We start from the raw sequence: 15,763 nt of genomic DNA on the forward strand, positions 1-15,763 counted from the left end.
CAAAAAAGACCTGCCTGTGGCTGTTTATATAAATCTTCAAGTTCAGTATCTTGTGAGCTTCCAGAACTTTTGTTGGCAGAACATGGTAGTGCTTTATAAATGCATGTGGGAGAGAACCTTGAAAAGATGGTAGGCTCGTTTATAGAAGAGGTAGCAAACAATGACCTTTCTGGAACATAGAAAACAAAATGTATGCATCTGCTTTAAGCAGCTTTTTATTAGCGAAATGCACGGCTTGCTTTATAAATAGTAAAACCTAAGCCTTGGTAGCAGTTTTAATTCTCCACGGAGCACAGATTATGTTCAAAGGGCTAAAATGGTTCATGGTTAGATCAGAATGGGTTACGGAACAATTAGAAAATTCAACTCGAAATAAATGTCGAGGGGCTTCCCCGGTGGCGCAGTGGTTGAGAATCCACCTGCCAATGTAAGGGACACGGGTTCGAGCCCTGGTCTGGGAAGATCCCACATGCCGCGGAGCAACTGGGCCCGTGAGCCACAACTGCTGAGCCTGCGTGTCTGGAGCCTGTGCTCCGCAACAAGAGAGTCTGCGATAGTGAGAGGCCTGCGCACCATGATGAAGAGTGGCACCCACTTGCCGTAACTAGAGAAAGCCCTTGCACCGAAACGACGACCCAACACAGCCAAAAATAAATAAATAAATTTAAAAAAAATGTCGACTGAGTGGTTCTAGGACTGAGCGCTGTTACTGGCGGGTGGGGTGTCTAACATTTGGATGCATCTGAATTATCGTCACTGAGTGAGAGAGGACCTTAGCCGTCATCTTCTCTCTTTTCCCCAGCCTCCAGTCCTGGAACCTCTGACAGCCTATATGGTTGACCTTGCCCAGGACCTCACAGGCAGCCTACCTCGTGGATGCTTGCCCAGATCTAAGCTTATACGGTTTCCCCGTGGCCTCGAAATACCCAGCTTCCTCTCTGAATGGCCCAGAGTGAATGCATGTCTATAAGACAGGTTTTCTAATACCTGAAGTTAGGTCTCATGTGTCTTCCAACTTGGCTTTTCCTTTTTCAGGCTGATTCTGTGGATCTGGATCCTTCTGAGGTGGCCCAGTTAATCGAAGAGAATGAACTTCCTGGAGAGAAGAGAACAGTGCTTCAGCCAAGCAAAGAGTAGTAGCTGTGCTTCTAAACGAGACTGTCCCAAAAGCCCATGAGCATTTTCTAGACCAGCATCCCATCTCATTCAGCCTTTCCTCCCATTCAGAGTTTCCAGAACTTTCACCATCCTGGAGGTCCAGCACTAGCTGGCATCGATTAACCAATGGTCTTAAAAGGGATAATAATACTCCATTGTATGTATACATATATACACACAGCGTTTGGTGCATCTGTTCGTCCATTGATGCATGCTGGGACTGCTTCCACCTTTGACTCTGGTGAATAATGCTGCTATGAACATGGCTGTACAAATATTTGCTCAAGTCCCTGCTTTCCTTTCCGTGGGGTATATACCCAGAAGTGGAATTGCTGGATCATATGGTAATCCCACATTTTGAGGAACTGTAATGCTGTTTTCCACAGGAACTGCACATGATCATTTTTTTTTAAACTGCATATGCTATAGTATAACTATAACAATTTATTAGATATTGCCAAACTTTTTTCTAAAATTATACACACACACACACACACACACACACACACACACACACACACACATCCCTACCAGCAGTGACCCAAATCTTTACCAACACTATTATCAGATTTCTTAATTTTTGCAAATTTAGTGGTTTTAAAATGATTATTTTATCATGGTCTTAATTTTTATTTCCCTAATTACCACTGCAATTACTCATTTTACATGTTTTTAAGTTTAGTTTTTCATATGGAAGTCTTTAATCCATTAAGAATTAATTTTTGTGTATGGTGTATGATAGAAATCTAATTTTACTTTTTTTTAAAAAAATTGATTTATTTTATTTTTGGCTGTATTGGGTTTTTGTTGCTGCACACAGGCTTTCTCTAGTTGAGGTGAGCAGTGGCTACTCTTCATTGCAGTGTGCAGGCTTCTTATTGTGGTGTTTTCTCTTGTTGCGGAGCACGGGCTCTAGGCATGCGGGCTTCAGTAGTTGTGGCTTGTGGGCTCAGCAGTTGTGGCGCACAGGCTTAGTTGCTCCGCAGCATCATCTTCCCGGACCAGCGCTCGAACCCGTGTTCCCTACATTGCTGGGCAGATTCTTAACCACTGCGCCACCAGGGAAGCCCTTCACTCCTTTTTATGTGGATAACCAAGTGTCCTGGTTCCATCCTTTTCCCATAGCCACTATCTCATATGTCAAGTTTCCATATATGGTTGGTTTGCCTCTGAGCTGTTTGTTCATTTGGTTACTTTGTCAACCTACGTTAATGGCATCTGTTCTCTTTATCAGGAGGGGACAATGAGGTATTGACAGAGACTGATCCTGGGTTAATTGGGCACTTACTGTCCGGCATTGTAATTGTACCTGGCTATGGACGAGGTGGTTGGAATTGGCCTGCTGGTTGAATAAAGTCCATGCACTCATGGAGTTCAAAGATACACATATTTAAATCCCGATGATGTAACGTGGTAAGTGTGGTAATAGAGGAATAGCTGACACGATATGAGAAAAAAACAGCAAAGAAACAACTAACTAGTATTTGGGTGTCCAAGAAGGTAACAGGGGGGTGACCATTTCAGATGAGCTGAGGTCTAGAGGTACACAAACTTATTATCAAATCCCAGTGCTCCTACTTATTAGCTGTGTGACCCTGAAAAATTCTCAAGACATCGTTGAGCCTCAACTTCCTATCTATTCAACAGAGGTAATACTACTACTTACCTCAGAAGGTTGCTGGCAAGATTAAAACAAACCATATATCAGGAGCACTTAGCCCAGGGCCTGACACCGTGGAAGTCCTCAATACATGTACACCTATCAATTCATTCATCCAATAATATTAACTGAGTACCTACTATGTGCCAGACATGGTAATAGGCTATAAGTACAAGTGTGAGAAGGCAAATGGTCTTTGCTCTCATGTAGCTTTTGGTCAACCAGGATACACATATGCTTATAAAATATTCACACAACTATATCATTACAGATTTGATGAGTGCTATAAAGGGAAATTATACCATGCTAGGATAGAACAGAAGAGGGAAACCTGATTGATGATGATTGTTTTTATTATCACTACACATTTCTGAGCTGGGACTTGAAGGGTGGATAGGAGTTTATGGGCACGGCAAGCGGGGATGGCCATTCCAGGCAGACTGAACTTCAGAGGAAAAGGCATGAGATGCGAAAGCTTTTCTCTAGGTCAGGGGCAAGTGCCTGGGCCCCCCTCACTGCCCAAAGACTTAGAGGGATTCCTCATGTCCACCTTTCCCAGGGAACAGGCAGGAGAAGAAGTTGAGTGCCTGTGGCCCACAAGCAGGTCTGGTGCCTCAGTGAACCCTGATCTTTTTGTCAGTGTGGTAAACTGTTCTCAATCCACTGACCAGCTCCTTGGTAATACTGGGCTGAAGATAAATGGTGAAAATGGCTTAGATGCTGGATTACAGTGAAGTCCTTTTGATGTTAATGTTGGTCAAAAATGTATTTAGGACTGACCTCAGTTTGGCACTCCAAAGCTCAAAGAAAAAAGAGGTGCTCAGAGAAAAGAAAGTAAAGTGATTAAAAGATTTTCCAAGACGTATGTGAAGTATGTTTACAAGCTAACAGTGAATACTGCTTTGCCATTTAGAGCAGATGGGACAAAGAGTTATATTTGCAAGAAGGGAAATACAGGTGTTTGTGAGGAGTTTTTCTGGAACAAGTACAATTCAATAGTTCTCAAATTGCAGTGTATATCAGAGTCCCTCCAGGAGCCTGTTACAAATTTAGACTCCCTCAGCAGTGATGGCCATTGTCAGCGTGCTCAGGAGTCTGCATGGGTTCTCTCCCAGCCAGAGAGCCCTGGCTCTGCCCACTCCACACCGCAGCTTAGTGCTAGGTCTGGGGCAGATGCATCCTGGGAGAAGTTTGCCACAGAGGCAGCCCAGATCCCAGGGGGCAGCACAGCCACCTCAGTTCCTGCAGCCACTATGCCCCGACCCCCAGCCCCAGGCTACTCCACACCAGAGCCTTGAACTAGATCTGGGACAAACACAACAAAGAAAGGGTTGTGACCTTGGGCAGCTTCTGAGCAGAACTGCAGCTGCCTGTGTAGGCAGTGCATAGGTCCTCACTTGCTTCAGCATCACCTCCTTTGAGGCAGGGCTCACACTCAAGGGCAATGGATCCTGACTGAACCCAACCCTCAGGGCTTCTAATCCAACAACTGAGGGGACAGACCCCACCCCTGCCAGGGTGTCAAGAGAGGAAGCCCCATCTCATATCCTGCACAGGCCTTAGATACTACAACACCTACCACACCCCCTGTCCAGGGGATAACAGCCAGCACACCCTGAGGAAAGACGTGACTGGTGTCCATACCAAAACCAGCCCTTGCATGAAAAACGCGGGACATACGTAGTCTACACAGGGATGTTCTCACATAAAAACACCCCTTCAAGACCACAGTAGATAACTGTTTCTCTTAAATTCATAGAGACAGAGAAAGTTAAGTAAAATGAAAAGGCAGAGGAACTACACCCAATCAAAAGAACAAGAGAAATCCTCTGAAAGAACAAATTATGAAACAGAGCTCACCTGTCTACTAGACCCCAAGTTCAAAAAGGTGGTAATAAAAATGCTAACTGAATTAAGAAAGATTATCAATAGAAAACACAGATCACTGTAACAGGAACTAGAAACTATAAACATGAACCAATAAAAAATATACAGTTCCATTGCTGAGATAAAAACCAACCTAGAAGCAATGAATAGCAGACTAAATGACACAGAAGAATGAATAAGTGATCTGGAAGATAGGATAATGCAAATCACCCAATCAGAACAGCAGACAGAAAGACAAATGAAAAAAAAAAAAAGAAAGTAAGCAACATATAAGATCTATGGGATAATATAAAACATGCCAACCTATGCATAATAGGGGTTCCAGAAGGAGAAGAGAGAGAGAAGGGGATCAAAAAATGTATTTGAAGAAATTATGGCTGAAAACTCCTCAAACCTAAAGAAGGAAACAAATATCCAGGTACAGGAAGCACAGAGGGTCACAAACAAGATGAACCCAAAAAGACCAAGACATATTATAATTAAAATGGCAAATGTTAAAGAGAGGATTCTAAAGACAGCAAGAGAAAAACAAAGAGTCAGTTACAAGGGAACCCCCATAAGGCTATCAGTTGATTTCTCTGCAGAAACTTTGCAGGCCAGAAGGGACTGGCATGATATATTCAAAAAACCTGCAACATAGGATATTCTACCCATCAAGATTAGCATTTAGAATAGAAGGAGAGGTAAAGAGTTTCTCAGACAAGAAAAAACTATAATAATTCAGCAATACTAAATCTACACTAAAAGAAATATTGAAGGGTTTTCTCTAAATAGGAAAGAAGGGCATCCGGCTGCAAGACTGGCCCATCCATCCTCAACAGCGACCTGGCCAGTTTAGGGGCCAAGTGCCTCTGGATGCTGGACTCTGGGGCCGATTATCTGCACCTGGATGCATTTTGTTCCCAACATCACCTTTGGTCACCCTGTGGTAGAAAGCCTCCGAAATCAGCTAGGCCAGGACCCTTTCTTTGACATGCACATGATGGTGTCCAGGCCGGAACAGTGGGTGAAACCAACGGCTGTAGCAGGAGCCAATCAATATACTTTTCATCTCAAAGCTACTGAGAACCCGGGGGCTTTGATCAAAGACATTTGGGAGAATGGAATGAAGGTTGGCCTTGCTATCAAACCAGGAACTACAGCTGAGTATTTGGCACCATGGGCTGATCAGATAGATATGGCCTTGGTTATGACAGTGGAACCTGGTTTGGAGGGCAGAAATTCATGGAAGATATGATGCCAAAGGTTCACTGGTTGAGGGCCCAGTTCCCATCTTTGGACACTGAGGTTGATGGTGAAGTAAGTCCTGACACCATCCATAAATGCGCAGAGGCAGGAGCTAACGTGATTGTAACTGGCAGTGTCATTATGAGGAGTGAAGACCCCAGATCTGTGATAAACCTGTTAAGAAATGTTTGCTTAGAAGCTGCTCAGAAACGTTCTCTCGATCGATGGAACCACAAGGAGTCCAGTGTTTCTGCTTATGAGATTTCCTTTTTACTGGCAAATAAGAATATTGCCTACCAAATCATAACACAGTTGAGGCAGTGCTGCTCTTCTGAGCAATTATTCATTCTAGTGACTAAAATCCATTTTGCAGAATGTTCCAAGAGGTTAGAAATTGGTACACACCAATTACATTTTCAGTGATGGAATTTAAAGATTAGTGTGGTAAAATACCATTTTTACTGGGAGACTTGATTTTTATAAAGAGTAAAAATATGGCTATATCAAGGTTATGAACAGAAATATGTCTTAATGCGTAAGGAAGGTATATTAGCTACTATGAAAATTTTTTTTTCTGAATTTCTAAAAAGAATTTTCTTTGCTTCTTGGCTTTTCTGAATGCAAAGGAAGTCCGGTTTTTCCTGTTTCATGTCATTTTTGATTTATGTATGTGCATGATAACTAAGTTTGGATCTGGCTGGGATGGCTCTTCTAGCTTCAAAAACATCTATTTTTTACTTTGCACCTTATATTTGATACATAAAAAAAACGATGTATTATGAAGTCCAGGGATTTTCAGGTAGTCTCTTGTAAAACTCAGGCACAAGTTTTAGCAGGGTGTTTTCTTTGTTAGCTTTGCTCTAGGGGCAGGTTATTCAGTGGTTCTTCCCCCACCCCCTACCCACCCTCCACCAACCCCAGTTCCCCTTTTTCTTAATCACACCTGCTATTCTTAAGGACATAAGATGTTTTCCTAGCTCTATGCTAAAAGGAAAGGTAGGCCTCTATTTGGAAGTAATATTAAGTTGAATTCTGACTCTCTTCCCCTTTCTATTTGTTTGATCTTAGCAAACCAATCCAACCAACCTCTCTGAGCTGATTATTAACTGATTTATATATTGAATATAATCATAACAACAGTGGGGGGTTGTGTTGTGGATTAAAAGATAGTATTAATTATATACGTAAAGCTTCCACTACTATTCCTAGAATTGTAGGGTAGTAGAATTTGAGGATGCTCAATACAAAGTAGCTATCATTATATACATTTATGCTTTGTAGATTATAAAGTATCTTGATATAATCTCATTAAACCTACAAATCAGTCCTAAAAAAAAAAAAAGGAAAGAAGCAAGACTCTATAAGAAAAGGAAAATCACAATAGAAAAGGCAATATATGAAAGGATTGAAGATCACTTAAATAAGTCAGTACCAAGGTTAAAAAATAATTAAAATGATAAAAGAGGTTATAACCACAATAAACAGTAAAAGGATAAGCATGAAGATGTAAAATAGGATGTCAAAATCACAAAATGTAGGAGAGGGGAATATAAAATGTAGATCTTTTAGAATGTGTCTGAACTTAAATGACTATCCGTTTAAAGCAAGTAGATGTAGTTATGGGTCAACATACTTGAAATCTATGGTAAATACAAATGAAAAACAGACAACAGATTCACAAAAACCAAAAAAGAAAGGAACTTAAGTATACAAAAGAAAATCATCAAATCACAAAAAGAAAAACAAAAAGAAGAAGAAATGAACAAAGAAGAACTACAAAACAACTGGAAAACAAGGATTAAAATGGCAGTAAGTATATACCTATCAATAATTACTTTAAATGTCAATGGACTAAATGCTCCAATAAAAAGACACAGAGTGGCAGATTGGATAAAAAACAAGAACCTACAATATGCTGCCTATAAGAGACTCACTTCAGGGCAAAAGTTACACACAGACTGAAAATAAGGGCATAGAAAAATATATTTCATGCAAATGGAAATGAGAAGAAAGTGGGAGTAGCAAAACTCATATCAGACAAAATAGACTTTAAAACAAAGGCCATAAAGGAAGACAAAAAAGGCATTATATAATGATAAAGCGATCAATACTAAAAGAGGATATTACACTCGTTAACATATATGCACCCAATATAGGAGCATCTAAATATATACAACAAATACTAACAGACATAAAGGGAGAAACTGACAATGATACAATAACAATAGGAGACTTTAACTCCCCACTAACATCAATGGACAGATCATCCACACAGAAAATCAACAAGGCAACAGAGGTCCTAAAAGACACAATAAACCTGTTGGAATTAATTGATATCTACAAGACACTACATTCAAAAAACACAGAATACACATTCTTTTCAATTGCTCATGGAACATTCTCTAGGATAGACCACATACTAGGTCACAAAATAAGCCTCAACAAATTTAAGAGGGCAGAAATTATTTCAAGCATCTTTTCTGACCACAATGGAATGAAACTGCAAATCAACCACAGAAAGAAAAATGGGAAAAGAACAAACAAGTGGAGACTAAACAACATGCTACTAAAAGAAACCAACAGGTCAGCAGTGAAACCAAAAAAATCAGAAAATACCTCCAGACAAATGAAAATGAAAACACCACCTTACAAAATCTATGGTTTGCAGCAAAAGCAGTTCTAAGAGGGAAGTTCATAGTGATACAGACCTTCCTCAAGAAACAAGAAAAATCAGAAAGACCACAAAAGACCCAGAATTGCCAAAGCAATCCTGAGGGAAAAGAACAAAGCTGGGGGTATAACTCTTCCAGACTTTGGACTATACTACAAAGATACAGTAATCAAAACAATGTGATATCAGCACAAAAACAGACATATGGATCAATGGAATAGAATAGAGAGCCCCAAATAAACCCACACATCTAGGATCAATTAATCTATGACAAAGGAGGCAAGAATATACAATGGGAAAGAGAGTTTCTTCAGCAAGTGATGTTGGGAAAGCTGGACAGTCACATGTAAATCAATGAAATTAGAACATTCCCTCACACCACATTCAAGAATAAACTCAAAATGGCTTAAAGACCTAAATATAAGACATGACACTATAAAACTCCTAGAAGAGAACACAGGCAAAACATTCTCTGACATAAATTGTAGCAATATTTTCTTAGATCAGTCACCCAAGGCAAAAGAAATAAAAGCAAAAATAAACAAATGGAACCTAATCAAAGTTAAAAGCTTTTGCACAGCAAAGGAAACCATCCCAAAACAAAAAGACAACTTACAGAATAGGAGAAAATATTTGCAAACAACGTGACTGACAAGGGGTTAATATCCAACATATGCAAACAGCTCATACAACTCAATATCAAAAAAACCAAACAACCCAATCGAAAAATGGGCAGAAGACCTAAATAGACATTTTTCCAAAGACATACAGAAGGCCAATAGGCACATGAAAAGATGCTCAATATTGCTAATCATCAGAGAAATGCAAATCAAAACCACAGTGAGGTATCATCCACACCAGTCAGAAAGGCTTTCATCAAAAAGTCTACAGATAATAAATGCTGGAGAGGATGTGGAGAAAAGGGAACTCTCATATACCATTGGTGAGAATGTAAATTGATGCAACCACTATGAAAAACAGCATGGAGGTTCTTTAAAAAAACAAAAATAGACCTACAATATGATTCAGCAATCCTACTCCTTGGTATATATCTGGAAAAAACAAAAACTCTAATTTGAAAAGATACATGCACCCTAGTGTTCACAGTAGCACTATTACAATAGCCATGACATGGAAACAACCCAGTGTCTATCAACAGATGGTTGCTTTAGGAAGATGTGGTATATATATGTATATATGGACTATTACTCAGCCATAAAAGAATGAAATATTGCCATTTGCAGCAACATGGATGGACCTAGAGAATATCATACTAAGTAGGTCAATCAGAGAAAGACAAATAATATATCACTTATATGTGGAATCTAAAAAATAATACAAATGAATTTATATACAAAACAGAAACAGACTCATAGACATAGAAAACAAACTTAAGGTTACCAAAGGGGAGAGGGAAGGCGGGGGAGGGATAAATGAGTATGGGATTAACAGATACACACTATATATATAAAACAGAAAAGCAACAAGGATTTACTGTATAGCACAGGGAAGTACTCAATATCTTGTAATAACCTATAATGGAATATAATCAGAAAAAATAACTGAATCACTTTGCTGTACACTTGAAACTAACACAATCTTATAAATCTACTATAATTCAATTTTTTAAAAAAGGAGAAGGCTTCCCTGGTGGTGCAGTGGTTGAGAGTCCGCCTGCTGATGCAGGGGATATGGGTTCATGCCCCGGTCCGGGAGGATCCCACATGCCGCGAAGCAGCTGGGCCCGTGAGCCACGGCCGCTGAGCCTGCACGTCCGGAGCCTGTGCTCCGCAACGGGAGAGGCCACAGCAGTGAGAGGCCCGCGTACCGCGAAAAAAAAAAAAAGGGGGGGGGGTTGGGGGAGAGGATCAGCAGGTGCTAGGTCCATTTGTGACACAATCTATAAACACTGAATAAAAACATTTCTAATAAACTTCTCGGGCTGTAAAAAATAATTTAGACTCCCTGGCCACTCCCAAGGCTCAGTAGGTGTTCCCTGGGCTTCGTATTTTTAACAAGCTCTAGAGAAGATTCTGATGCTTGAGGACACCCTTTGAAAAACCTTGTAGTTTTAGCATCTTAAACTTTTCCCCTTTTTTTGTCTTTGATTGCAAATTCTTCTTTAGAAGAGTCTCAAGAATTGCTCTTTCTTTTCCATTCCCCCTTCCCCTGCCTCATCGTCAGCTGCGGGTCCCGAGCACAATTCCCTGGGCAGGTCAGCTGTCATGTCGGTGTCACTGCCCCTCTGTGGCTCCACTCCGAGATAGAGCCTGCTCAGAGACCCTTCTCTTTCCACCCCAAAACAGTAGGGCACTCTTTTCAAGCAACAGTGCTCTCAGCCAGCAGTGGACAGTCTGCACTGAACTGATCACTGCACTGATCACTGCACTGATCACTGTTCCAAGGGGCTGGGCTGGGGGCAGCGGTAGGACACACCCCATGCAGGTATCTTTCTCTTTCTGTTTTGTCTTGAAATAGAGCACACAGATTTCAAATTTCCTGTATCTTAGTTTTCTCTCTTCTGGAGACACTCTCTCCAAAAGAGTGGCTTTCAGGGGCCGAACCTTGGGTCTGGGGGCTTGATCTTTAATCCCCAACACTCTTCCCTTTCCTCCCGGGAAGCCCAAGGTCTTTAATGCACTGCGCCCTCTAGAGGCCAGCTGTGGCATGCCAGTTAAATCCCACGGAGGTTCTCACTACATCTTGATGCCAAATGAAAAACGCAGTGTAAGGAGCCCGCGGTGAAATGGGTCAGGGAAATGGGGAAAACGTTTTAAAGTCTCTGTTTCTCTTAGAAGAAAAATCTTGGCCTTAACTCTGACAACCAGTTTCTCTGGACAGCTCCCAGTTTCTTTAGTACATTTTCGCGTGAAGTTGGTCTGCCCTGTCCCGAAACTTTCTGAGACTCCCAAATGCCTAATTTTCAGTCTAGATTCCTTCTTCGTATGAATCTCTCCATACGTTTGTCAAATCCAGGTTCTCTAGGCTGACTTGATTTTATCCTTTACAAAAAATCTTACTCAATTTAGGATGGGAGAAAAAACAAACAAACATGAAAAACATCCACACTGCATGGATGCGTTTTCACAAACTCACCTACTGTCTGCAGATAGTTTTTGTTGTGGTCTTGATGAGCTGATGAAAGAGAAGAACCTGAGGTTTTGCAAGATTTTCTCCAGGAGGAAATTGCGAAGGACCTGAACTCCGTCCTGCCTGCACCCGAGATCTACAGACGTGGCCTTTTCTGGAGAGCCGGACTTTTCACAGGACCAAGACTCAGCAAAAGATACTTGCAGAACTGCGCATGGGAGCCAGAGCCGGAAGACCACGTGAAGTGGCCTACCCCAGGGAGAAAACGTGCCCTGGTGTTTTTAGTTAAGAGGTTGCTAATACTCACCTGGAGGGAGAAATTCACATCAGTTTAACCAACCTTGTATGCTTCCAATTCAATTAAAAAAACCTGATGTTGCCAAATAGGAACGTAGGCCCTTATTCATTTCTCAAGCAGAATGAAATAAAATTGATTGTCTATAAAATATCTATCAGGGCTTCCCTGGTGGCGCAGTGGTTGAGAGTCCGCCTGCCGATGCAGGAGACACGGGTTTGTGCCCTGGTCCGGGAAGATCCCACATGCCGCGGAGCGGCTGGGCCCGTGAGCCATGGCCGCTGGGCCTGTGCGTCCGGAGCCTGTGCTCCGCAACGGGAGAGGCCACAACAGTGAGAGGCCTGCATACCGCAAAAAAAAAAAAAAAAAAAAAAAAAAAAAAAAAAATCTATCAGATCTAGGCTACTGTTTGAATTATAATGTCTCCTGCAGGGTTTAAAATGTGCTCTCTCTGCTTATTTTATTATTGACTAGGCAGACAAAATTTTTACTTAATGCAGTGACTGAAATGTGTTTACTGGGATTAATTTACTCACTCTTGAGGATTAATTTAATTCTTTTATGATGGCAATTTTTCCTGGGACTTTTTTTTCACCCAAAGGGTCACATCCAAATTTATTAGACTGTTACATGGTTCACAATAATATAGGCGTAACTGAATAATTTATGCCTGTGTTTGCCAAACCTGGCTGCCCATCAGAATTATCTTGAGGAATATCTTTTTTAAAAAAATATTCATTTTTATGTATTTATTTGGCTGTGCCAGGGCTTAGTTGCGGCACGTGGGATCTTCATTGCTCCACGCAGGATCTTTACTTGTGGCAGGCGAATTCTTAGTTGTGGCATATGGGATCTAGTTCCCTGACCAGGGATAGAACCTGGGCCCCCTGCATTGGGAGTGTGGAGTCGTAGTCACTGGACTACCAGGGAAGTCCCTCCTGGAGAGTATCTTATAACGTTTTTGTTTTTTTTTTGGCTGCGTTGGGTCTTTGTTGCTGCGTGTGGGTTTTCTCTAGTTGCAGTGAGCGGAGGCTACTCTTCATTGTGGTACGCAGGCTTCTCACTGAGGTGGCTTCTCTTGTTGCAGAGCATGGGCTCTAGGTGTGTGGGCTTCAGTAGTTGAGGCTCTCAGGCTCAGTAGTTGTGGCTCGCAGGCTCTAGAGCGCAGGCTCAGTAGTTATGGTGCACGGGCTTAGCTGCTCCGCGGCATGTGGGATCTTCCCGGACCAGGGATCGAACCCGTGTCCCCTGCGTTGGCAGACGGATTCTTAACCACTGTGCCACCATGGAAGTCCCTTGGGGAATATCTTAAAAATAGAGATTCCCAGGTCTTACCCCAGAGCCAGTGAATCAGAATTTCTGGGAGTGAATCAGAATTTCTTCCATTTAAAGATGCTCCCCAGTGATTCAGGAGCAGTAGCTGAGCCCCTCTTGATAGACTAGGGTTTGGGAATTGTTCAATACAGTTTAGTCTTGGGTAATTTTAAGGTTAAAATGTTACTGACTTTAAATGTAGAATTTTCTGCTGGTAGCACACATGTCCTTATTTCTTTGCATTTTCCCGTTCACTGGAATTACTCAAGCACCCCTCAGTATATTAGAAGTGAACTTCAGAGGAGGAGCATAAAGGAGAGGTGAATGAGGTTCAGAGTGGAACCGTGTTGTCATGGGCAGTAGTCAGTGTGGGTGAGGAGACAGCCCAAACAAGTGGAACAGCCACTTCATGGGCTCTCTCTCTCCTTCCTGCTGAACTAAGCTCTTTGGGTCAGTGTCGCTCCATTAGACTGGATCCCTAAAGATCCTCGGGAAAGCTAGGTGGGTCCCAGGTTATGTGCCAGGGGAATTCACCATGTTCAGTGATGTGAACTGGTACCTGGACACAGGACTTGAAGAATACTGACCTGTAAAGTCACCTGATGAGTAGAGACACAGTCAGACCATTTCAAAGCTCTCAAGACTAAAACACTCAATTATATCTCAATTTTTTAAAAAAGGGCTTCCCTGGTGGTGCAGTGGTTAAGAATCCACCTGCCAAAGCAGGGGACACAGGTTCGATCCCTCATCCGGTAAGATCCCACATGCCACGGAGCAACTAAACCTGTGAGCCACAACTACTGAGCCTGCGCTCTAGAGTCTGTAAGCCACAACGACTGAGCCCATGTGCCACAACTACTGAAGCCTGCACACCTAGAGCCTGTGCTCCACAACAAAAGAAGCCACCGCAATGAGAAGCCCCCACACTGCAACGAAGAGTAGCCCCTGCTCGCCACAACTAGAGAAAGCCCGTGTGCAGCAGTGAACACCCAACACAGCCAAAAAAAAAAAAAACCCACATTAAAACACAACAAGAAGAGACGGGTTCAAGATGGCGGATTAGAAGGATGTGCTCTCAACCCCTCTTGCGAGAACACCAGAATCAAAACTGACTGCTGAACAATCATCGACAGGAAGACACTGGAATTCACCAAAAAAGACACCCCATATCCAAAGACAAAGGAGAAGCCACAATGAGACAGTAGGAGGGGCACAATCACAGTAAAATCAAATCCCATAACTGCTGGGTGGGTGACTCACAGACTGGAGAACACTTATACCACAGAAGTCCACCCACTGGAGTGAAGGTTCTGAGCCTCGCGTCAGGCTTTCAAACCTGGGCATCCAGCAACGGGAGGAGGAATTCCTAGAGAATCAGAATTTGAAGGCTAGTGGGATTTGATTGCAGGACATCAACAGGACTGGGGGAAACAGAGACTCAATTCTTGGAGGGCACACACAAAGCAGTGTGAGCATCAGGACCCAGGGAAAGGAGCAGTGACCCTGTAGGAGACTGAACCAGACCTACCTGCTGGTGTTGGAGGGTCTCCTGCAGAGGCAGGGGGTGGCTCTGACTCACTGAGAGGACAAGGACACTGGCAGCAGAAGTTCTGGGAAGTACTCTGTGGCAGAAGCCCTCACAGAGTCCACCATTAGCCCCACCAAAGAGCCCAGGTAGGCTCCAGTGTTGGGCCACCTCAGGCCAAACAACCAACAGGGAGGGAACCCAGCCCCACTCATCAGCAGACAAGTGGATTAAAGTTTTACTGAAGTTGGCTCACCAGAGCAAAAGCCAGTTCTACCCACCACCAGTCCCCCCCAATCAGGAAATCTGCACAAGCGTCTTAGATAGCCTCATCCACCAGAGGGCAGATAGCAGAAGCAAGAAGGACTACAATCCTGCAACCTGTGGAACAAAAACCACACTCATAGAAAGAGAGACAAGATGAAAAGGCAGAGGGCTATGTACCAGATGAAGGAAGAAGATAACACCCCAGAAAAACAAGTAAATGAAGTGGAGATAGGCAAGCTTCCAGAAAAATAATTCAGAATAATGATAGTGAAGATGTTCCAGGACCTCGGAAAAAGAATGGAGGCAGGGCTTCTCTGGTGGCACAGTGGTTGAGAGTCCACCTGCCGATGCAGGGAACACGGGTTGGTGCCCCAGTCCAATCCCACAAGCCGCGGAGAGGCTGGGCCCATGAGCCATGGCTGCTGAGCCTGTGCGTCCGGAGGCTGTGCTCCGCAATGGGAGGGGTCACAACAGTGAGAGGCCCGCGTACCACCAAAAAAAAAAAAAAAAAAAGAATGGAGTCAAAGATCGAGAAGATGCAAGAAATGTTTAACAAAGACCTACAAGAATTAAAGAACAAACAAACAGATGAACAATACAATAACTGAAATTAAAAATACACTAGAAGGAATCAATAGCAGAATAACTGAGGCAGAAGACCGGACAAGT

The 15,763-nt window shown here is 42.6% G+C and overlaps 1 protein-coding gene across 1 annotated transcript in view; it reads left to right on the forward strand.

The window, feature by feature from the left end:
* The first annotated feature begins 3,360 nt into the window (after positions 1 to 3,360).
* LOC131762407 (uncharacterized) overlaps positions 3,361 to 15,763 on the forward strand; it is a 144,391-nt gene continuing 131,988 nt past the window's right edge. Inside the window, 4 exon segments of the mRNA XM_067041635.1 lie at positions 3,361 to 3,462; positions 5,480 to 5,595; positions 5,597 to 5,904; positions 5,907 to 6,318. Coding sequence (XP_066897736.1) covers positions 3,361 to 3,462; positions 5,480 to 5,595; positions 5,597 to 5,904; positions 5,907 to 6,318 — 938 coding nt within the window.

Source organism: Kogia breviceps, chromosome 9 (genome assembly GCF_026419965.1).
Source record: "Kogia breviceps isolate mKogBre1 chromosome 9, mKogBre1 haplotype 1, whole genome shotgun sequence".
Classification (NCBI taxonomy): Eukaryota; Metazoa; Chordata; class Mammalia; order Artiodactyla; family Physeteridae; genus Kogia; species Kogia breviceps.